The sequence below is a fragment of the Culex quinquefasciatus genome, chromosome 1 (assembly GCF_015732765.1).
Source record: "Culex quinquefasciatus strain JHB chromosome 1, VPISU_Cqui_1.0_pri_paternal, whole genome shotgun sequence".
Lineage (NCBI taxonomy): Eukaryota > Metazoa > Arthropoda > Insecta > Diptera > Culicidae > Culex > Culex quinquefasciatus.
The window spans coordinates 131,253,126-131,275,512 of NC_051861.1; the positions used below are offsets into that span (position 1 = coordinate 131,253,126).

At 38.4% G+C, this 22,387-nt stretch overlaps 3 protein-coding genes across 3 annotated transcripts in view; 1 reads left to right on the forward strand and 2 right to left on the reverse strand.

Annotated features, from left to right (window-relative positions):
- Positions 1-1,719: 1,719 nt before the first annotated feature.
- The window catches only part of LOC6044339, a 44,618-nt gene continuing 23,950 nt past the window's right edge, over positions 1,720-22,387 (forward strand). The window contains exons 1-6 of the mRNA XM_038266566.1: positions 1,720-1,870; positions 8,896-8,976; positions 9,039-11,200; positions 11,255-11,569; positions 11,633-11,894; positions 17,013-17,214. Coding sequence (XP_038122494.1) covers positions 8,902-8,976; positions 9,039-11,200; positions 11,255-11,569; positions 11,633-11,894; positions 17,013-17,214 — 3,016 coding nt within the window. The 5' untranslated portion in view covers positions 1,720-1,870; positions 8,896-8,901. The remainder of the gene's footprint in view (positions 1,871-8,895; positions 8,977-9,038; positions 11,201-11,254; positions 11,570-11,632; positions 11,895-17,012; positions 17,215-22,387) is intronic.
- LOC6044342 (adhesion G-protein coupled receptor G2) lies at positions 1,929-3,287 on the reverse strand. The gene has a single exon (XM_001861837.2). It carries the CDS (start codon positions 3,285-3,287, stop codon positions 1,929-1,931), a length of 1,359 nt encoding a protein of 452 aa, XP_001861872.2.
- On the reverse strand, positions 7,514-8,883 carry LOC119765550. The gene has a single exon (XM_038249657.1). It carries the CDS (start codon positions 8,755-8,757, stop codon positions 7,963-7,965), a length of 795 nt encoding a protein of 264 aa, XP_038105585.1. The 5' UTR covers positions 8,758-8,883; the 3' UTR covers positions 7,514-7,962.

Sequence of the window (22,387 nt, forward strand, 5' to 3'; positions counted from 1 at the left end):
GTAAATTTTGTAAATTTTGTAAATTTTGTAAATTTTGTAAATTTTGTAAATTTTGTAAATTTTGTAAATTTTGTAAATTTTGTAAATTTTGTCAATTTTGTCAATTTTGTCAATTTTGTCAATTTTGTCAATTTTGTCAATTTTGTCAATTTTGTCAATTTTGTCAATTTTGTCAATTTTGTCAATTTTGTCAATTTTGTCAATTTTTGTATATTGTAATTTGGTATATTTTGTAAATTTTGCTAATTTTGTCAATTTGTATTTTATTTGTATTTTAGTATTTTAGTATTTTAGTATTTTAGTATTTTAGTATTTTAGTATTTTAGTATTTTAGTATTTTAGTATTTTAGTATTTTAGTATTTTAGTATTTTAGTATTTTAGTATTTTAGTATTTTAGTATTTTAGTATTTTAGTATTTTAGTATTTTAGTATTTTAGTATTTTAGTATTTTAGTATTTTAGTATTTTAGTATTTTAGTATTTTAGTATTTTAGTGTTTTAGTATTTTAGTATTTTAGTATTTTAGTATTTTAGTATTTTAGTATTTTAGTATTTTAGTATTTTATTTTAGTATTTTAGTATTTTAGTATTTTAGTATTTTAGTATTTTAGTATTTTAGTATTTTAGTATTTTAGTATTTTAGTATTTTAGTATTTTAGTATTTTAGTAATTTAGTATTTTAGTATTTTAGTATTTTAGTATTTTAGTATTTTAGTATTTTAGTATTTTAGTATTTTAGTATTTTAGTATTTTAGTATTTTAGTATTTTAGTATTTTAGTATTTTAGTATTTTAGTATTTTAGTATTTTAGTATTTTAGTATTTTAGTATTTTAGTATTTTAGTATTTTAGTATTTTAGTATTTTAGTATTTTAGTATTTTAGTATTTTAGTATTTTAGTATTTTAGTATTTTAGTATTTTAGTATTTTAGTATTTTAGTATTTTAGTATTTTAGTATTTTAGTATTTTAGTATTTTAGTATTTTAGTATTTTAGTATTTTAGTATTTTAGTATTTTAGTATTTTAGTATTTTAGTATTTTAGTATTTTAGTATTTTAGTATTTTAGTATTTTAGTATTTTAGTATTTTAGTATTTTAGTATTTTAGTATTTTAGTATTTTAGTATTTTAGTATTTTAGTATTTTAGTAGCGCTTGGAGACGGTGATTTTAGCGGATTGCATACTGGATTTCGTCATGTTTATGCTCGACTTTTTCAACAGGATAAGGGAAATTCTCCAAGTAAGTTTCATCGAATGATTGTTGTTTTGACATTATAGTTTGATGCGAATACGACATTTTTCTCTACAAATAATATTCAAACGACAATGTTTCATCGTAATTTCCATCCACTTGAAGATTGGTTGTGAATGAATGACGCACAAACAAACTCAACGGAAGGTTTCCCAATTCCTCCCAACAACCGTCGTTATCAATCCGTACAACGTTCTCCATGTTCTATACAGAAAGTACATTTCGCGGCACATTTAATTCAAATAAACTCTCAACCCCGCGCGTCCATCACGTACGAACCGTCTTCAAGTGGCAGGTGCCTACCCACCGTCCAAATTGGATAATTCCAACAATCAGCGGGTTCAAGAATTTCGCGCAAATCTCCGCGCATCGCACCGAGAAGGAGATCAACAACAACAACACACTCGAAATTTCTCTATTGCTTAATTGAATAATGTGCGAGGCGCGTTGATCTAATCCCCCAGGGCTTCAGCTTCAGCAGGAGGTTTGAGTTAAGGTTTTCGCTAGGCCGGGATTGCGCGATCAGTCGATCGCGAACCTTTGGATCAACCGGACACACCAGAGGAAACCTGCCGGATTGGATTAAGCTCTACAGGAGTGGTTGTCAGTTGGAGAAAGGAAAGTTACAGTTTTGTGGCAGCTTCTTGAATAGGTTTTATTTTGTCGAGAGTTGGGTTTACAGCCACATTGGTGGTTGGGAAGAGGACGTGGACTTCTTGAGGGCGAATCTGTCGTAGTTTTGGGTGACCACTTCGGCGATCTTTTTCGACCAGAGTCTTCGGGTGGAGGGTTGGAGCAGGATAAAGTTGACGAAGAGCATTAGTCCTTGGTAGGGAGCGGTGAAGCAGAACAAGTAGGACCAGACGAGGTGTGCGTTTTCGGTGATCATCATGCCGAACATCCAGGATAGTCCGAGCTGGAAGAACAGCAGCACCAGCAGGCGAAGTTGAAGCAGGGCCATGTTTTTGTTGGTTGATCGTGTCAGGTTGTCCGGGGCTCGGGACACGTGGTACATGATCAGAAGGAAGCAAGCCAGGTTGACGGTGAGGATCAGTGCGATCGGTATAAGGAGACCGTAGAATTGGGCTTGATCGTGTGGGAAGCAAATGTCCGAAGTGTAATTCTTTTTTGGAAGGTAAAGATCATTGTTTTGGAAGAAGAAGAAGCCTACCGGAGCCAACGGAAGAACCCAGCTCACGATCGTTGCCTTCAGGACACAGTGCGTTGGCCTCAGCTTGCCGAGTACTTTGACAAACTGCATGAACTGCAAGTGCGCGATCACCAGCATCCACATAAAGGTCACCAGGATGGTGTAGTGAATGGAGGCACCCTGTACGGCACACCACATGTCATCGTCGGGTCTACTGAAGTATCCGATGAACGTAAAAACGATCAACTCGATAGCGACCGCAAAGGACAGGTTCAGCAGAATCTTGGTGTTGAACAGGTCGTTCCATCGCGGGAACACGATCGCGGTTATGAAGATCCCCACAATTCCAAACAAGGACAACAAGCAGCCAACCAGCGTGATCGTATCCAGAATCAGTTCAGCGTTCGGATGCTCTTCCGTCAGCTTTTCAGCGCCAACAGCGTCCAGAAAGATCCGCGAGAAGCTCGTCATGTGGGAACACTTGCACAGATTCACGTTGTTCCACTTTCCGGACGATTCGCACCCAATCGGAGACCACCGACTCGTATCGTCACCGTCGTTTCGCAGAAACTTCCAAAACTCGCACGAACTGTTCCGAGCGGGATCCACTTCGCGGACAAACACCGGCAATCGTTCGGGCAGTTCGGATCCGTACCCGGGCACGGTAACGCTAACGATCTTACCGTTAGTTCCGCGACTGTTCTCCCCCAAAGACTCTTGGAAGAAGCGATCGTTGAAGTACACCGAAATGACCACCCGGAACGGGACATCGGGGTTTGAGTTGTTGGGGCGGAGTTGTTTCATTTTGTTTAGAAGAGTCCGCGGAACGAAGGAAGCGATCTCGAGGTTCTCGATAGCTAAGGTATCCTCTTCCGAGTCGTCCATCGTTAGTAGTCTGAAACGAGACACGAAGTCTAGGTACAATTTTCATCCAAAGTGTTGTAGAATACAGATCTTGGTAAACTTTTGTAAAAACATGATTCTACCAAGTTTTTGATACCCAGTGATGACCATTGGACCCTTCGATATCACTATGAACCAGTTGGACAACTTTTAGGATGTTTTTGGTCCTCAAAATCCAAATCTTAAAGTTTGCGGCACCCTATTGCATCGTTATGAACTCGATGAACCCCTTTTGTGATGTTTCGGGCCCTACAGATTTTGGAGTCTACCGCCGCACAGTGGGAAAAATCGAGGCAAAAAACGGACTTTATTAATGCCGGTCAATTAGAACTATCAACCAAGACTTTTCTTATGTGAAAAATTCCGAGGAATCGATTGGTGATAGTGAGAATCCGCGGAAATTTGCGTAAGGCCAGTTTAAGGTCGATTTACCCTATTTTTTGCTGTTTTTATAAGTTTTAAATCACAGCAAAAAATCCGATGGTAAAATCGCATGCAAAAGAATGCACATCACCTTCGTCAAAATAAACACTTAATATTACACATTGCATGTACAATTTTTGCAACACACAAAAAAAAGTTGCAACCGACGGGATTCAAACCCAGCACCAACAGTAAGGACTGACGCCTTAGCCAACTCGGCCATCAGACCGGTGAAAATCTGAAAGGATAAACGCATATATGAGCTTGACATTTCGGTCAACTAGGTTTCTCATACTGATGGGCTACATATTTCAAAGTGTAAAATCACATAACTTTGCATAAAATAATGCAATATTTATTCTACACCCAGGCCTTTTACACGCAGCTGGATTACTACATTTTTAGCTGTGTATGTTGCTTGAATGTTCAATGCGGTGGCATAACTTTTTCTTCTCCATTGAAATGTTCTACAGGTACATTTTGCGAGTTTTCCCTATCACAGGGTGGCCACTCAAGTCGGGAAATCGGGAATGTCGGGAAAAAGTCGGGAATTCGCCAAAATCCGCTAAAAATCGGGAAAAAGTCGGGAATTTGTGATTTTTTGTCAGAAAGTCGGGAAAAGTCGGGAATCCCAAGCATACCTGCCTAATCTTTTTTCTAATTCTTGAATAATTTTGTAATATTTTTTACATAGAACCTTTTGAAAAGTAAGCAAGAATTCTTCTTAAGTAACTTACTTAAAATTTATGGTTTCTTTCACTATTTCAATTTATATGATAATTGAAAGGATTTTTTAAGACATTAAAATACTTATAAACTCTAGATGCATTTGACACAGAATTTTATTATATTTTTAATGAATCAAAGGGTGTTTTAAATTTATTTTTGTTTATCAAACATTACCTCTTGTTCTTACTCTAACTTAAAACAACAACAAAGTTCATGAAAAAATATTATAAAAATTGAGTTTAATTTTAACGATTATGGCTAGCGCAAACGTATGATTCTGTTTGATTTGATCACATTGATTGAATATTTCATAGAAGATTCCAACTTGAGTTAGGCAATTTTTTTGTGGTAAATATTTTTAACTGTTGAACTAAATTCATTAAGTCATTTAATATTTTTTCCAAATGATTCCCTTGAATTTTTTGTGAGTATGTGTAAAATACTTTTGATAAAGCTTGATTTTCAGTTATCGGAAAACTTAAATATCGAAAAAATCACTTAAAAAACTTTTTTTTTGTTCAGAACGAACATTGTTTTGAAAACATGAAAAAATGAATTTGTTAAAAAATTAATCCAACAAATTTTGGTTAAAGTTATTGCAAATCTGTCAAAAGATTTTTTCCTTCAAACATTTCACATAAAATAAGTTGTGAAACATAAAATCTTATCAAACTGTTTTTTTTTTCATTGAAAAAAATTAAAGCAGTTAAATACTGACAACTAGATAAATCAACATAAATTCAAACAATCAATAACAAAATTTACAAACTTCTAAAGGAAACTTTGTAAAAACATTTTTTTAAAGAATTCCTCGATGTTTCAAAAGTATTTTAAAGAATAACAGCAATCATATTTTAAATTAGTAAAATATTTTAAATTTAGTTATCTTTAACTTTTTGTCAATTCCAGTTGAAACGAAGTATCAAAAACTATAGTTTTGCCAATTTAAAAAATTAATATTGAAATCACAAATATTATTAAGCTTTTGGTTATTTTTCAAAGACTTATTGTTTATGTTTCTATTCGGAATCAAAATAATGAGTGCTTCAATTTTTTTTTAAGAAATTTGTTGTTAAGTTTCTGTTTATCGAAAGTTGTCGATAGTTTTATTTTCTTTAAATTCGTTTATTTTATGGTTTATATAATTCGTTTTTTTATGGTTTATATAGACTTTTTATAAGGAGTTTTTTGTTTGAAAACATTCTTTAGATAAGAAATGAAATTTTGAAATTAAATATGTCTTTATTGAACTTTCTTATAATAATTACATTTCATTTACATTCTAAGTGGTATGGCTAATGCTCTTCATCTTTGTTTTATTTTTCGTTTTATTATTAACTGTTCACATTCGTTTATTTACTTCAAATTGTTTTACATTTTTGCATTGAATCGAATACATTTGGGTAAAAAAAGAAAAAATCACTTTAAAAACTAATCCTAACTTAAAACTAAAAAATGAAAATTCATTGAAATATTCAAAATCATTAGAACGAGTAAACTACGAACTGTATTTTAAGATAAATCCTCCCAGCGTTCTTACTTGTTCCGCACGAGTTTTGCAACCACTCAGTGTTGTTGTCATCTCGATGAAAATGTTCAAAAGTTCTTGTGGTGAAAACAGGTCACTACTGCCTTCACCCGTTGATGTTGGTTGGTTTTCCCTCGGTTGCTGGCTGAAGCCTGGAGGTGTTGTATTCTCTGCAACTCTTTGCCGCTGGTTCAACGGCAATGGCTGCAGATTTGGAACCACTCGAACAGATCCCGCTCCAGGTGACGCCAAAGCAGGAAAATCCACGTCCGTGAAAGTTGGTGGTGTTTTGCGACGATTTGGTTGGTGCCTCGTCGACGCTTGCTGTCGAATTTTTACAAACTCAGCTCGTTTTGGGCAGCTTCGATTCTTGGTAGAATGGTCGCCGCCGCAATTGAAGCATTTCGCTTCGATGTTCTCGTTTATTGTTTCGCAAGCTTGAGTTTTGTGCTCACCTCCGCAGGTTGCACAACGACTCTTGATGAAACAGTTCCTTCCACCATGTCCAAACTGCAAACAGTTCGAACACTGTGTCACGTCACGGTGCACTGGACGATAACGTTCCCAAGACACGATGATGTTGAAAATTGCCCGAACTGCTTTCAGCTCAGACGGCGTTGTCGATCCTTTCTCGAGATGAACCAGGTACAGTTGATCACGATAATTGATGTCCTTGTTGTGTCTCGTCATCTTGAAGACTTCGATCACGTTCAACTTCAGAGTTTTGAGCTCTTCTTTCAGCACACTCACATCCATGTCATACAGGCCACGGAGGACCTGTTTCATGGGGCGTTTACCTGGATCGTCATGGCTGTAGTATTCAATCTTTGTGTTGTTCAAGAAGTCCCGAACGTAGTTGTAATCCTTTCTGGTAGGTAGCAGAATTTTGAGTCCATCAGCACACAAGCGAATGGAAGCTCGTAAAGCACCAGATTTGATAAACCCGGTCAGCCACTTTCGCACCGAATCCGATGACGATGTTTTCACAAAAATGGGTGGCAACTTTTCCCGTCGTTCAAATTCTTCCTTCTCGTTCACGTCCACAGGGAGGGTAGCGAACTGGTTACCAGACGAATTTTGAGCGTCCTTGCTCAAACTGCCTGGCTTTGCAGGTAGCGCTTCGGCATTTTTTAGCTTCTTCAAATCTGCCGATCCTGCTGGTGAGGACCGCCTCTTTTTCTTGCCGTGAGGCATTTTTTGCACTTTTTAGCACTTTTTTGGTTTGTGAGGGACGCACGTCTGACTCGCTTCTCTGCTGATCGCAGACTCAGATAAGAAATGCCTATTATTTGAGATTCTGGAAAAGTCGGGAAAAAGTCAGGAATTTCAAAATGGGATTTGAGTGGTCACCATGTACTATCATCAATGGATTCCTCGGAATTTTTCACGTCAGAAAGAGCTTTGTCAAAATATTGAACATTTCAGCAACATATTTAAAACTAAAATTAACAGCAAAAACTAAAGGTAAATGGACCTTTTCCACGGGTTCTAACGTCAAAACCGAACTGTCAACCTAATCTTTACATTTCGACCCCCTTTGTTAGTCGATTTCCGATCACGTGGTTTCGTGCTTTTGACAGCTGTCAGCCGTTCTAATTAGCGAATTCGGATTTACGAATCCGCTCTGTATTCCAGGACACTTTGGAGGACCCAGAACATCCCAACAGTGGTCCAAAAAGTTCATAGTGGTGCCAAAAGGTCCTAAGGACATCACTGGAAAGGAACCTTCAATGAATACTTTGTAAAAATTGGGTTGTAACGGCGGTAGATTCAAAATTCTGTAATTGAGGATACTTAGGAGGTCCCAGAACAACCCAAAAGTTGCTCAACGAGTTCATAGTGATGTCTAAGGGTTCCAGGGTCATCATTGGATACGAACTTTCTTAGAAAACTCCAAGATCTACATTCCAGGATACTTTAGAGGACCCAAAAGTGATCCAAACAGTGCAAAGTGCACCAAAAGAACCTCATAACCACTTACCTCACATCGTACGAGTCAAAATCATGATCCTCGGTGGTATTCTTCCTTATCAGCGCCATCCCGGTGACGTTCGCCTCGTCAGGATCCGCCACCAGCAGGACAAACCTGGGCTTGCGAAGCAACATTGTACCCTGCTCCTCGGAGTCGTTCCCTCGCCGATCATTAAGACAATTACGGTCAACTCCGACGAATCCGCGCTCTGATTCCGCGATGGACAATTGGTTGATTATACTCTCGGTCGAGTCCAGCAGGCGGTTCGTGGCGTTGTACAGCGACTGCGAGCCGTTCATAACGGACCTCTCGACGCTCATCATGTGGCTCAGAACGTCCGACAAGCCGCAGTAATAGGAAGTGCTTTTATTGCCAATTACGGCCGCGTTATTGGTGCCATTATTCAATAAGGTCTCTCGGAAATTTTCTATCGCACCCGACACTAAATAGATGTCCATTGGTTCCATCTTCTTGGTATAGGTCTTAATGACGTCGTTGATGCCCTTCAAGGCGCCCTCAATTTCGTCAATTTGCATGCGGGAGGAATTCTTATGAATGGCATCAAGTTTGTTGGTTTCTGGGTTGACCGGAGGCAGGCACTGCTTTGAGTCTTTTTCAACGGATTCCCAGGTTCCACCGTAGATTCGATCGCCGAGGCACTTTCTGTACGGAATCAGTCCGGGCTCGATTGAGCACAGAACCTTCTGTTCCAAAGTTACGCTCTGTCCTATTGGAGCCTTTGGCCACCACGTCCCGTTACGGTCAGACGGTTCCGGAAAACAAATCTCTGTGCTGTTCATGCCCAGGAAGCCGAACTCCCTGTTGTTGACCTCTTTGAACAAGGTCTCCAACAGCAGCTTAAGCTGATAGTGATCCCAAATGCCGCGCAGCGATTCTGAAAACAAATAAAGCTCATTAGAACTAGGTTTCCCTTGCAGATCATCATGGGGTGTCGCCACCACATCCCCCTTCTGGTAGCGATACTGGCCATCGTCACACCAACACTTTCATGGCGTGAGGTAAGACCCACAAACCCAACCTCAAATATCCCCATCTAAAAATCCCAAACCTTCCCAAACAGTACCGCATCCGCCGCAGCATAGACCTGTCCGCGACGAACCCGCTCATCCCGGACACCAAACTACCAACGGACCTCGTACCCCTGAACTACAGCCTGCGGATCGAGCTGAACGCCGCCCAGCTGGCGTTCCACGGCGCCGTCAACATCACGATGACCTGCGCCAAGCGAACCAACCAAATCAACCTGCACGCCCACCACGATCTGCAGGTGGACGAGGTCAACCTGGAGGTCGTGCAGCACAACGTGGGCGGCGTAGAGGGAGCTTCGGCGATCGTGAAGATCCGCCGCGTCGATCGCGTCCCCAAGAAGCCACTGCTGGTGGTGTACTTCCACGATGACTTTGCCGCGGGAGGGTTGTACGAGGCGCGGATTCACTTCAAGGGTCAGATTTGGGAGAATACCGAGGGGTTGTTCCAGGGAAAGTACAAGAACTCGGAAGGGGAATACATGCAGGAGCACTCGTATTTTGCCACGTACTTCCGGCCGCATTTGGCGCGTCGGGTGTTCCCCTGCTTCGATGAGCCCGCGTACAAGGTTCCGTTCCAGGTGACGATCGTGCGACCCAAAGGATACCACACGTTGTTTAATACGCCCCTCGAGCGGACTGAAACGGTTGACGATCACTTTGAGGCGGATCACTTCAAGGTGACTCCGGCGATGTCCACGTTTACGCTGGGATTCGTCGTGTCCGAGCTGTCGGAGGTGGCGTACACCGCGACGGAAGGAGACTCCCAGGTCAAGCCTGTGCTTCGTATTTGGGCTCGCAAGGACGTTCACGATCAGCTGAAGGATGTGAAACGTAGGGTGAAGGTTGTTTTGGAACACCTGAATCGGTACTGGAACGAGGAGTACCCGCTGGAGAAGTTGGATATCGTTGCTTTGCCGAACTTTGCATCCGTGAAGCCGGCTGATAATTGGGGACTGATCATGTTTAAGGAGAACGAACTGCAGCAAGGGTACTACGGGATCACCCAAGAGTTGGTGTACCAATGGCTCGGATCGTGGATCACGCCGCACTGGTGGAGCGATGCCCACGTGAACAAGGCCGTAGCCGGGTTCTTGTCGGCTTCGACGGCGATCGCGATCGACAACGGGGTTGAGTTTGAAGGCAAGTGGCCCATGACGATCCTGTACTCGATCTACTACGAGTTTAGCAAGCGGTACCCGCACTCGCGAATCACCGGGATGAAGCAGGAGACCACGTGCAGTAAGACCGAGTTGGTGCTACGCATGTTGAACTACACCCTGGGCGCTGAAACGTTCCGTAAGGGACTGCAGAAGTTCATCGAGCATCGGGAGTACAAGACGTTCGTCAGCAATGATATCTGGGAAGCCCTTACGAAGCAGGCCCACCTGGACAACAGGTTGTGCGAAACGGCAACGGTCAACGAGATCGCCGAGTCGTGGATCACCAAGGATCGCATCCCGATGGTCAGCGTGGTCAGGTCGTACGAGAAGCGAACCGCGACGGTCACTCAGCGGTTGTACCTGCGTGAACGGCCTCACGACGTGCCCGAACAGGACAAGATGCTGTGGTGGATCCCGCTGGTTGTGGTGCGTCAAGACGGGCTGAACTTTACCAACACCAGCGCCACCAAGTGGATGAAGAAGGTCCGGGAGGTCACGCTGGAGAACCTTCCCGATGCGAACAACTTTATCATTGTGAACCCGGAAGAAATCGGACCGTTCCCGGTGAACTACGATCAACAGAACTGGAACCTGCTGGCCGACTACCTGCAGACGGAGCAGGGTCGCTCCAAGATTCCCGTGTACACGAGGGCTAAGCTGCTGCACGACGCGTGGAACTTGGCCTACGCGGGAGATTTGAGCTTCGCAACGGCGTTCAACATGACCCTCTTTATTCAGTACGAGCGGAACCATTTGGTGTGGAACCCGGTGTTTACCCTTATTGACCACATCGGACGCCACATCGACATGTCGGCCGTGCACAAGAAGTTCGAGATCTACGTGCGAACCCTGCTGACGCCGCTGTACGAAGAGTTGGTCGAGAACCAGCGTGACGACGAGGAACGCTGGAAGGGCAACCTGCGCTCGCTTGCCAAGTCGTTCCTGTGCAAGGCCGGCTACAAGCCGTGCATCGAAGAGGCCCAGAAGATCTTCCGCAAGTGGATGGACAGCACGGAACCGGACATGGGAAATCCGTGAGTTGTTCAGCTGTCAGAATGTGACCACTTGTATAATTGATTTCTTTACAGTGTTGCCAACCAGTACATCTGCCCGGTGTTCAAGTGGGGCACCCAGGAAGAGTGGGAGTTTGGTCTGCAGCGGGTCATCAACTTCCCGGAGTCCCGGGTCAAGAGCGAGCGGACGTACCTGCTGAAAACGCTCGCCGGCTGTCCGATCCAGGCGGCCAAGATCAACCGGCTGCTCAACCTGACCATCCTGGAGGACAACGGCAACTTTACCGACAACGACATCAGCCTGATCTTCAAGATGCTGTCCGGCGGTTCCAACGGCTACATGGCCCTGTTCAAGTTCCTGCAGCAAAACTGGGATGTGATCAAGGCGCGGTAAGTACCAACTCTATTCACGAGTGTTCAAAAAACCCAACCTTCAAATCTTTTTTCTTCCAGTCTTAAGGACCGCGAAAGCCTCTGGGACAACCTGATCAACTCGGCGACGGGCCTGTTCACGACCCAGGAGGGCTACGACCTGGTCTCGCAGCTGTACACCCAGCGGCAGGGCGACTTCGGAACGGCCGAGCACATCGTCGAGAAGAGCCTGAAGAACATCAAGGAGGAGACCAAGTGGAGCGACGAGAACCTGCCGGTCATTGAGAAGTGGCTCGACAACTTCCTCAGCCGGAACAAGCTGAGCGAGGAGAAGTTTATGGGTTAGGGAGTTCCGGTTGGAGTGTTTGTTGAGGGGATATATTCGTAGTGTGTAATACAGGTAATATACGAGCGACGGCTAAGGTAAGGTTGGGAATAGCTGGAACTATACTCAATTGTATCAGCGTAAATTGATACGATGGCAGTTCTGTTGGTGCTACGGAGCTGGTTGGAGACCAAATAAATCAGTCTGACTAATCTAACTGTATGTGTGGAGGTGGTCATCTGCAATAGAAAGAATTTCCTTCGCACGAATGTTTCGCATTATGAGCATTAAATTGGCTCTATTATCTTGTTAAGATTCCTTTCGGGACAAATTATCACTTCAGTTTGAGTGAAAAATTATTTGATTAGCAGTTCTAAAACAAAACATCAACTATCAATTGATAAAAACAAAATTTAAAAAATTTAAGCAAATTGTAAGCTTTTTGTCTGTCTAATCTAATCTAATCTAATCTAATCAGACCCTAGCGCAGCCAATCTTTCGAAGGGATCCTGGAGAATGCCTTAGGTTAGATGACGCCTAGCACTCTTCTTGTCATTTATTAACATTTGTAGTGCGCCATTGCATCGAAAATGCATTGAAACATCACAAGCGTTAAAGCGGCCAAGCCTACTGCGTAAAGCCGTATCGCAGAGATGATTCGTAATTGGGTTGAGTTTGAGCACTGAGTGTTCGAACAACAACACAATTCTGAATCGACAGGGGAGGAAGAAGCGTGGGGACACACCACCATACGCTCCGAGATTTTGGTTGTATTCGTTGGGAGCACCATGCTAAGAAGGTTTGGTACTCCGGACCCCCTCTGGGATGGGACATTGTATTTCCACGAATGCCCTGGACACTATTTGCCGTGGTTATAGCGCCACAACTCGCTCTCTGTAACAGTATTCCTAATTCCAGTCCACGCTCACCAAGTCGTCATGGCCTAGTGGTTAGCATTTTTGCTTACCAATCCAAAGGACGGAGGATCGAACCCCACCTCGAGCGACTTTGATTTTTCGTTCATCATATATTCATTTCAAATTTATGTGTTCTTAACATTCTCGTTGGGAGCAGATGGGAATCGAACCCAGAACCATTCGCTTACAAAGCGAACACCGTAACCAGTCAGCCACGGCCGCTCACCTAAATTGTAAGCTTTTTGTCTGTTTAGACAAATTGGAAGCTAAACTGTCAAAATTGTCCAATTTTTTAAAATTGTCAAAATTATGACAATTGTCAAAATTGCCAAAATTGTCAAAATTATCAAAATTATTAAAATTATCAAAATTATCAAAATGATCGAAATGATCAAAATGATCAAAATTATCAAAATTATCAAAATTATCAAAATTATCAAAATTATCAAAATTATCAAAATTATCAAAATTATCAAAATTATCAAAATTATCAAAATTATCAAAATTATCAAAATTATCAAAATTATCAAAATTATCAAAATTATCAAAATTATCAAAATTATCAAAATTATCAAAATTATCAAAATTATCAAAATTATCAAAATTATCAAAATTATCAAAATTATCAAAATTATTAAAATTATCAAAATGATCAAAATTATCAAAATTATCAAAATTATCAAAATTATCAAAATTATCAAAATTATCAAAATTATCAAAATTATCAAAATTATCAAAATTATCAAAATTATCAAAATTATCAAAATTATCAAAATTATCAAAATTATCAAAATTATCAAAATTATCAAAATTATCAAAATTATCAAAATTATCAAAATTATCAAAATTATCAAAATTATCAAAATTATCAAAATTATCAAAAATATCAAAATTATCAAAATTATCAAAATTATCAAAATTATCAAAATTATCAAAATTATTAAAATTATCAAAATGATCAAAATTATCAAATTTATCAAAATTATCAAAATTATCAAATTTATCAAAATTATCAAAATTATCAATATTATCAAAATTATCAAAATTATCAAAATTATCAAAATTATCAAAATTATCAAAATTATCAAAATTATCAAAATTATTAAAATTATCAAAATGATCAAAATTATCAAAGTTATCAAAATTATCAAAATTATCAAAATTATCAAAATTATCAAAATTATCAAAATTATCAAAATTATCAAAATTATCAAAATTATCAAAATTATCAAAATTATCAAAATTATCAAAATTATCAAAATTATCAAAATTATCAAAATTATCAAAATTATCAAAATTATCAAAATTATCAAAATTATCAAAATTATCAAAATTATCAAAATTATCAAAATTATCAAAATTATCAAAATTAACAAAATTATCAAAATTATCAAAATTATCAAAATTGTCAAAATTGTCACAATTATCAAAATTATCAAAATTATCAAAATTATAAAAAATATCAAAATTGTCATAATTGTAAAAATTGTCATAATTGTAAAAATTGTCCAAACTGACATAATTATCAAAATTGTATTTTTTCAAATTGACAGAATTCTTAAATTTGTCAAAATTATCAATATTGACAATTCACTCAACAATGTAAACATTTTCAAAATTGTCATAATTGTTCAAATTGTCAAAACTGCCAAAATTACCAAATTGGCCAAAATGACCAAATTGACAAAAATTACAAAAATGACCAAAATTATCAAAACGACCAAAATAACCAAAATTGCCAAAATAAACAATATAACCAAAATGACTAAAATGACCAAAATGACCAAATTGACCAAAATGGCCAAATTGGCCAACATGACCGAAATGACCAAAATGACTAAAATTACCAAAATGACCAAAATGGCCAAAAAGACTAAAACGACTGAAATGAAAAGAATAAAATGACCAAAATGATCAAAATGACCACAATGAACAAAATGACAAAAATGACCAAAATGACAAAAATGACAAAAAATTACCAAAATTACCAAAATGACAATAATGACCAAAATGACCAAAATGACCAAAATGACCAAAATGACCAAAATTACCAAAATGACAATAATGAGCAAAATGGCCAAAATGACCAAAATTACCAAAATTACCAAAATTACCAAAATGACCAACATAACCAAAATGACCGGAATAACCAAAATGACCAAAATGACTAAAATGATCAAAATGACCGAAATGACCGAAATAACCAAAGTGATCGAAATAACCAAAATGACCAAAATGACCAAAATGACCAAAATGGCCAAAATGACCAATATTACCAAAATTATCAAAATGACCAAAATGGCTAAAATGACCAATATTACCAAAATGATCAAAATGACCAAATTGGCCAAAATGACAAAAATTACAAACATGACCAAAATGATCAAGACGGCTAAAATAACAAAAATAGCCAAAATAACCAATATGACCAAAATAACCAATATGATCAAAATAACCAAAATTGCCAAAATGACCAATATGACCAAAATGACTAAAATGATCAATATGACCAAAATAACCAGAAGACCAAAACGGCTAAAATGACAAAAATGACAAAAGTGACAAAAATGACAAAAATGACAAAAGTGACAAAAATGACAAAATTGACAACAGTGACAAAAATGACAAAAATGACAAAAATGACAAAAATAAAAAATGACAAAAATTACAAAAATTGCAAAAATGGCAAAAATGAAAAATTATAGGAAAACGAAAAAAAAACACAAAAAAGAAATATATTACAAAAATTGACAAACACTGACATATTTGTCAGAAATTTTAATTGTTCAAAATCGACAGAATTGTTCATAAAATTAAAGTTGTTTATAAATTCAGAAGAAATGCTATGAACTACAATAGTGTATTCTGAGTTGTAAAAAAAGATCTGTACTTCCCTAAAACGTCACTCATTTGCCATTCAGAACAAATTTATGAATTAAACCTTATCGTGTGTGAGTGGTGCACCCATCCACTTTGCGTCTGAGTCAGAGACTCCAATTTGACGCGGTTCTCGTTTCCTTCTACGCACTAACTAACCGAATTCCCAGTAAACAATGCAATGCTATTTAAATGTCTACTTACTCAAGGGAATACCACTGGAATTGTCGAAGTTTGAAGCATTTTGACCACCGTATTTCGCCGCAACATGCACCAACATTGTAAGGTTGTTGCCCTGCATCGATTCAATCTTTGCCACGTGAACTTTTTCCACCAAATGGCCATTTCTTGAACTGGTCAAATGTTCCCTGTACCGATGCTCCATATTCTCAGTCGACTGTTCGTGTGCGTACTTGTTCTGATAGCGAATCCTAATCGCAAAAATGTGCACATCCGGATCCTTTTTCTGCTCGACGACCTTCTGCGACTGAACCAGGGTAAAGTTGGGCACGGCGTGACCTTCACACCAGTACCAACTTGGGAATTGATCGAGGATGGTTAGTTCGTAGATTTCGGCGTCGTTGCCGGTGTTCGTCGCGTTCGGAGGTGGCCACAGTTTTTGCTTTATTGTTACACTTGTGCGGAATTGCAGGTCGGCTCCGGAGAAGCAGGTGAATCCGGGATTGGAGTCCGAGTCTCGCCAGAGTAAGCGACTGTTCGTGATACTTAGAAGGAGTTTGTGGACGACACGATCATAGTTTAGGTTGAGCTGAGGTAGGATGATCGTTTGCTGTTTTCGCTGGTATGCGACGCAGGAGGATACGTTGGCCAGGGAAGAGTAGTTCTTCGATGATGCATTGTAATTTTGGTTGAGATATGCTGTACCGTTGAAAGTGTTGTTGTACAGGATCGTTGAGCACTGATACGAAGTCTGATTTTGTAACTTCTTGAGTATTCCATACTTGCGATAACCGTCGACAACAAACTGAGCCAATTTCGTCCGGTTTGAATTGTTGGACTCGATCTTGAAGCACGTGTCCTGGTACAAACTATACCGCGTGGTCAGTTCGTCCGGATCTTCACAGTACAACCGCAGCAGGGTCTTCTTCGGCCTGTAGATGCACAGCTGATGATGCTCTTCACCACAATCGACAAATTTTCCTTTCGCCGAGGTACTATTCACGTCCACCTTCAAACAGTCCCCAGAAGAACCGTGCTGAGATATCGCAATTTCCCTTAGATCCGGCACAATTCCCCAACCCCCGCCCGGCAGTCTACTCCGTGGCAACCCATAATGACCGTCCTTTCGCACCGAAATCCAAAATTCACTCGCATTCTTCAGGATCAGCTCCCGCACCGCAGCCACCTCCTTGTCACCCAGCTGGTAGAAATCGTCCACGGTTCCGGTGGCCAGGCAAAGCTCCCCGGACCAGGCCCGTGCCCCCGTCAGCATCACGCAAATATCTTCGTTCTCCAGCAAGGCGAAATTCGGCGGACACTTACAGGCTTCCGAGAGCGTGTCATTCTGGCCACAAACGTTGACCGTGAGGAAGTCTTCGGCCTTGGCCAACGTAGAACTCGCGACCAACACCAAAATCACCAAATTGAAACTCATTGCAGAACTTGACCGAAGGCGCGATCGTCTTGAACTGCACAGAAAAAGTTACAGAACTAACTCTTACTCAACCGAGCGATCCCCAGAACAGTCGGATTCTGCGAAAGTGCATTTAAAGTAGCGGGAGGTGATTCTGGCAATTGTTCGACAACTTCACATGTTCCTAATTGAAATCTCAAACGTCCAGAATTGTGCACATTTTATCGTACAACACTGAAGGTGACGCATCCCACAGACCACAAAGAAGCAGAAAAGCACAAAACTTATCATCAAGAAAGAGTGCAGGAAGTTTTGGTGATTTATACCATTCAGGCGCTATTTAGCCAATAGAAAAGAATACAACTCACAGCAGTGGCGTGTGGTTGGTAATTGATTTAGGAGCCAAATTTCCCTTGGGACGAGTGCATTGTACGGGGGCAAAGTTTGGCGATTTCGCGAAAACTTTTAGCAGTTGGAGGTGGACTTTGTTCATCTGTTATAGTCTGTAAGTTGTCTGTGGTTAACAAAAGAGGAATGAAATGGCGGCTTTAGGTAGAGATTGATGTTTTCCTTTGGTAAGAAAAATGTGTTTTTCAAATAAAAATCGGATTCTACGTCTGGATGAAGATTATAATTTAATTGATCTGAAAAAAAAAAAACTAGTACGACAAATTACTTTTAAGTGGAGAAACGTTTCACTGGAAAAATGCAACTCAATGAATTGCTCAGCAAATTAATAGAACTCATCAAAAGCTAAACACTGAACAAGGATTTTTTGTCCCAAGTTGTTTAATACTCAAAATGGGTCGCTTAAAGATTTTGAGTAGATTTTTTTTTCAAGGACAACTGTAATACCTTTTTTAAAGAATGGCAATATTTTATTTTGCTTAAAAATATCATATTTTGTTAAATTCTGTTTTTAATGCTAAAACTTTTTTAATTTGCAATATTGGTGTCAATATTTTTTAAGTAAAGTAAATCATTCCCAGTTCCTGAGGGGAACACCCTTGAATCAACTTAATGTTAACATGTTAAGGTTAATGTTAACATTCCATACGTTGTCTTCCTATCCCGAGCAGGGGTAAATAACACGGGAATACCAAATTTTGGTATTACTTGGGCAAATAACAGGGACCAAAATGTGCCCTTGGTTGCCCAGTAATAGATGGTAAAATACCATGAAATCATACCAAAGTCTTGTTTGTGGAAGGGCACAACAATACCAAACCATGTTATTCCAAGGGTAAAATAATACCTCAAAATAAAATCATTTCAATACCAAGTTGAAGTCTTCTGGATTTTTGAACATTGCTTGAATACCAAAACTTGGTATTGCCATGGTTTAATTTATAGGTATTCCCGCGCACTTGGATAATCAGATTTTGGTATTCCTGTGGTCTTCCACATACATGATTTTGGTATGATTTCATGGTATTTCACCATCTATTACTGGGCAACCAAGAGCACATTTTGGTCGCAGGTTTTGCCCAAGTAATACCAAAATTTGGTATTTTCATACCATTTTTAGTGCAGCAGTTGCAGTTAGTGAAAAAACGGAAATGATCCATATGCAACAGCCAAATCTACTCACCTGATGATTCCATGTTGTTCTTAGTGATATTCTTCACCACATCGAATTCATTTGTCATTGATGAACGGCCTGTGCTTAAAGTTCTTGAAGATTCTGAAAAATAACAAGATTGAAAAATAAGGATTGAAATTCACCAAAATTCAATAATCTGTTTATTAACTCGTTTTTCAAAATATTTGGTTATCCCGACTTAGAGAAATTTCAACGTTTATTAAAAAAAATCTTAGTGAGTAAATCAAAAAAATATGAAAATCAGCTTAAACATTTTTGGGTTTCAAGTCAATTAAAAATTAATTATGTCGTCAAAATTTATAAAAAAAATTCCATAGTTTCATAGGAATTTGATGAAAACTTTCAATACCAAAATGTGCCATCCTGACTTTGAAAATTTTCCACAAATTCAAGTCATTTCTTTAGGGGGTATATAAAAAATGTTTAAAATCAAGTTTGAAATTTCCGGTTTTCAATGAAAGCATTCGCTTTGAGACATCATTTTAGCGCAAAATTAATTATTTTGTCAAAATTGGTCAAAATTTTCTCATAGTTTCAGAGGAATTTGATAGAACACTTTAATACCAAAATAATACCAAAATGTGGTGTTCGACCATTGACAAATTCTGCTATTTTGCAATATCAAAACAATACCTTAAATTGGTATGATACCACATTTTGCTCTTGCATAATCCTTAAGACAAATTTTAAAGGGTCCAGGAATACCAAAATTTTGTATTGATACCAGAGAAAGGTATTATTACGCATTTCCCTTGTTATTTACCCATGCTCGGGTAAGGTGTCTTGATAAGGTTCAGTAGCTCGGTCATATTTTTTAAGTGCTAGTATTAATGAAAATAAAAATGTTTTCTAAAATACGATATTTTAGTTATACCAATAACTTTAACTATGCAAAAAACCTTTCTGGATTATGGAAATTTGAGTTTTGAAAATCAATATTATTTTAAATAATATTATTCAGTAACATTAACAACTACATTGCAAAGATTTTTTTTAAATATAAGCTTTATTTACAAACAGGTACTACAATTTGTGTTTATTTCAGCATTTTAAAAATATGAGAATTCGCGAAAAATAAAAAAAATAGTCAGAAAAAGTTTTAAGCCCTTTAGGGGACCATCCATAAACCACGTGGACACCTTGGGAGGATGGGGAGGGGGAACATTATATTGTCTACGCTTCATACAAAAAAGATTTGTTTTATATGGAAATTATTCACGGGGGAGATCTCAAAAAAGTGTCCACGTGGTTTATGGATAGTCCCTTAACACATCTGATCCGAAAACATAAAAAAATGAAAATACAAGTATCTTTGGAATCACGGTATATTCAATTTTGCGAAATTTGAGGCTTGACAAAACTGAGGCCTATGTGATCCTTAAGCCCTGTGCCAATTTTTATGTACAACGGTAAAAACACGACTGAATACCTTTTCTGATCATATTTTTTTACATTTTGATGAAAAAAAAAATTGACAAGACATAATTTTTTAATGAATCAACTTTAGTCCTCTTGGAACGAACTGTCAAGTAGGACATTTTCTGTGAAGAAGAGCCGCGAAGTTAATTTTTCAAAATTAATCTGAAAATCCATTTTAAATCCTTTGAGGACCGGCCCGTGGCTTAATGGCTACGGCTCCCGCCTCATAAACGGAAGGTTCCGGGTTCGATTCCCGACCGGTCTCCTTGAAATTATTTGACTCTAATTGAACTTTGAATATGAACAAAAAACGCATGGAATCAGGTGGGATTCGAACTCACACCTTTGGATTGGTAATCAGATGCTCTAGCCACTCGGCCACCGAGGGGTTAACACCCCTTGAGTGAATTAATCCGTAGTGGTGAAATAATGTCGCAAGGTCATTTACTAAATAATACAACAATCCCTCTCCCAACGATTCCCCTACACACACCACACACCATATTCTATAAATAACTCGAAGTGGTTGGTACGGTATGTCCCCACTTCTTCTTCTTCCCCTGATGATTCCATGAAATGTGGGTTCCGTTCATAGAATCTGTCTCTTGCGGTTAATGCAACGCAGTAGGTCGGGCCGCTTTAGTGAGTGTAATACATTTCGGGGGTTCTCGAAAGTACTGCAATCATTAATAATGACAAGAAAGAACTCAAGGCGTAATCTAACCATAAGTTCTTCCCGGATGCTTTCTTCGGACTGGCTGCGCTTGTGTTCGATTAGATTAGATTAGATTAGATTAGAAAATCCATTTTAAATCCTTTGCGGTCGTGCAAAGGGTCATTTTACTCAGAAAAATAAGCTTTATCGTTGTGAACAATAATATCAAAAATTTAAGCTTCATATCAGGACCCAATTGTCAAATTTTGTGTAAATTTGTCAATTTTGTCAATTTTGTCAATTTTGTCAATTTTGTCAATTTTGTCAATTTTGTCAATTTTGTCAATTTTGTCAATTTTGTCAATTTTGTCAATTTTGTCAATTTTGTCAATTTTGTCAATTTTGTCAATTTTGTCAATTTTGTCAATTTTGTCAATTTTGTCAATTTTGTCAATTATGTCAATTTTGTCAATTTTGTCAATTTTGTCAATTTTGTCAATTTTGTCAATTTTGTCAATTTTGTCAATTTTGTCAATTTTGTCAATTTTGTCAATTTTGTCAATTTTGTCAATTTTGTCAATTTTGTCAATTTTGTCAATGTTGTCAATTTTTTCAATTTTGTCAATTTTGTCAATTTTGTCAATTTTGTCAATTTTGTCAATTTTGTCAATTTTGTCAATTTTGTCAATTTTGTCAATTTATTTTAAAATAAACAAATTTGATTTTTTTTAAATATCATTTTTCAACGCCAGTTTAGAGAAGAATTTTATGAAAATTTCATGATTTTTATATATTTTAACTGTCTACCTTCATATACTATCCTTCAACGGCGCAATCTTCAGCAATTCACCTCAATCAAACAAATCCCATCGGCTCGTCAAATGCCAGCTTGTCATTAGAACGTCTGTTTTCGATTATGACTTTATACTGACTCTGCCTCAAGGATTTAAAGGATATTAAAATGCGCACATTATTCAGTAATAAAATTGTGTTTATTTCGGCCATGCGGCGTTCCTAGACCCTCAAAATATAGATATTTAATAATAATTGGATTGATTCCAGAGATAACTCCTCTGTAGGAAATGGCATTCCATTAAAACCTCAACAAAACGTTAGTCACTAGCCTAATACGGTGAGGATTGCGCAATTCAGCATCACCTTGCGTGTCGCAAAAATCGATCTTTTTTATGTTCGTTTAACCAGTATGCTAATTAATTACCCATTTTTAGATTCTAAGTTACACCCCATGTATAGCCATTAAAGCTCACAATTACCCCGTGGAGAATTCTTCCAGCGCAACAACAATCAAACTTGTGCAAAACAACCCAAATAAAACAAACAAACAAAAAGGAGAGCGACGATCACCGGTGGATCCTCCCGGGGGAGAGACCCCCTCTCCTCCCCCTTCTAAGCCATGTCCAAACCCTTTTTAATTGCTGCTACGTG

Excerpts from the sequence above, each read along its gene's own strand:
- LOC6044342 (XM_001861837.2), bottom strand. The coding sequence starts at position 3,287 with ATGGACGACTCGGAAGAGGATACCTTAGCTATCGAGAACCTCGAGATC.
- LOC119765550 (XM_038249657.1), bottom strand. The coding sequence starts at position 8,757 with ATGAACAGCACAGAGATTTGTTTTCCGGAACCGTCTGACCGTAACGGG.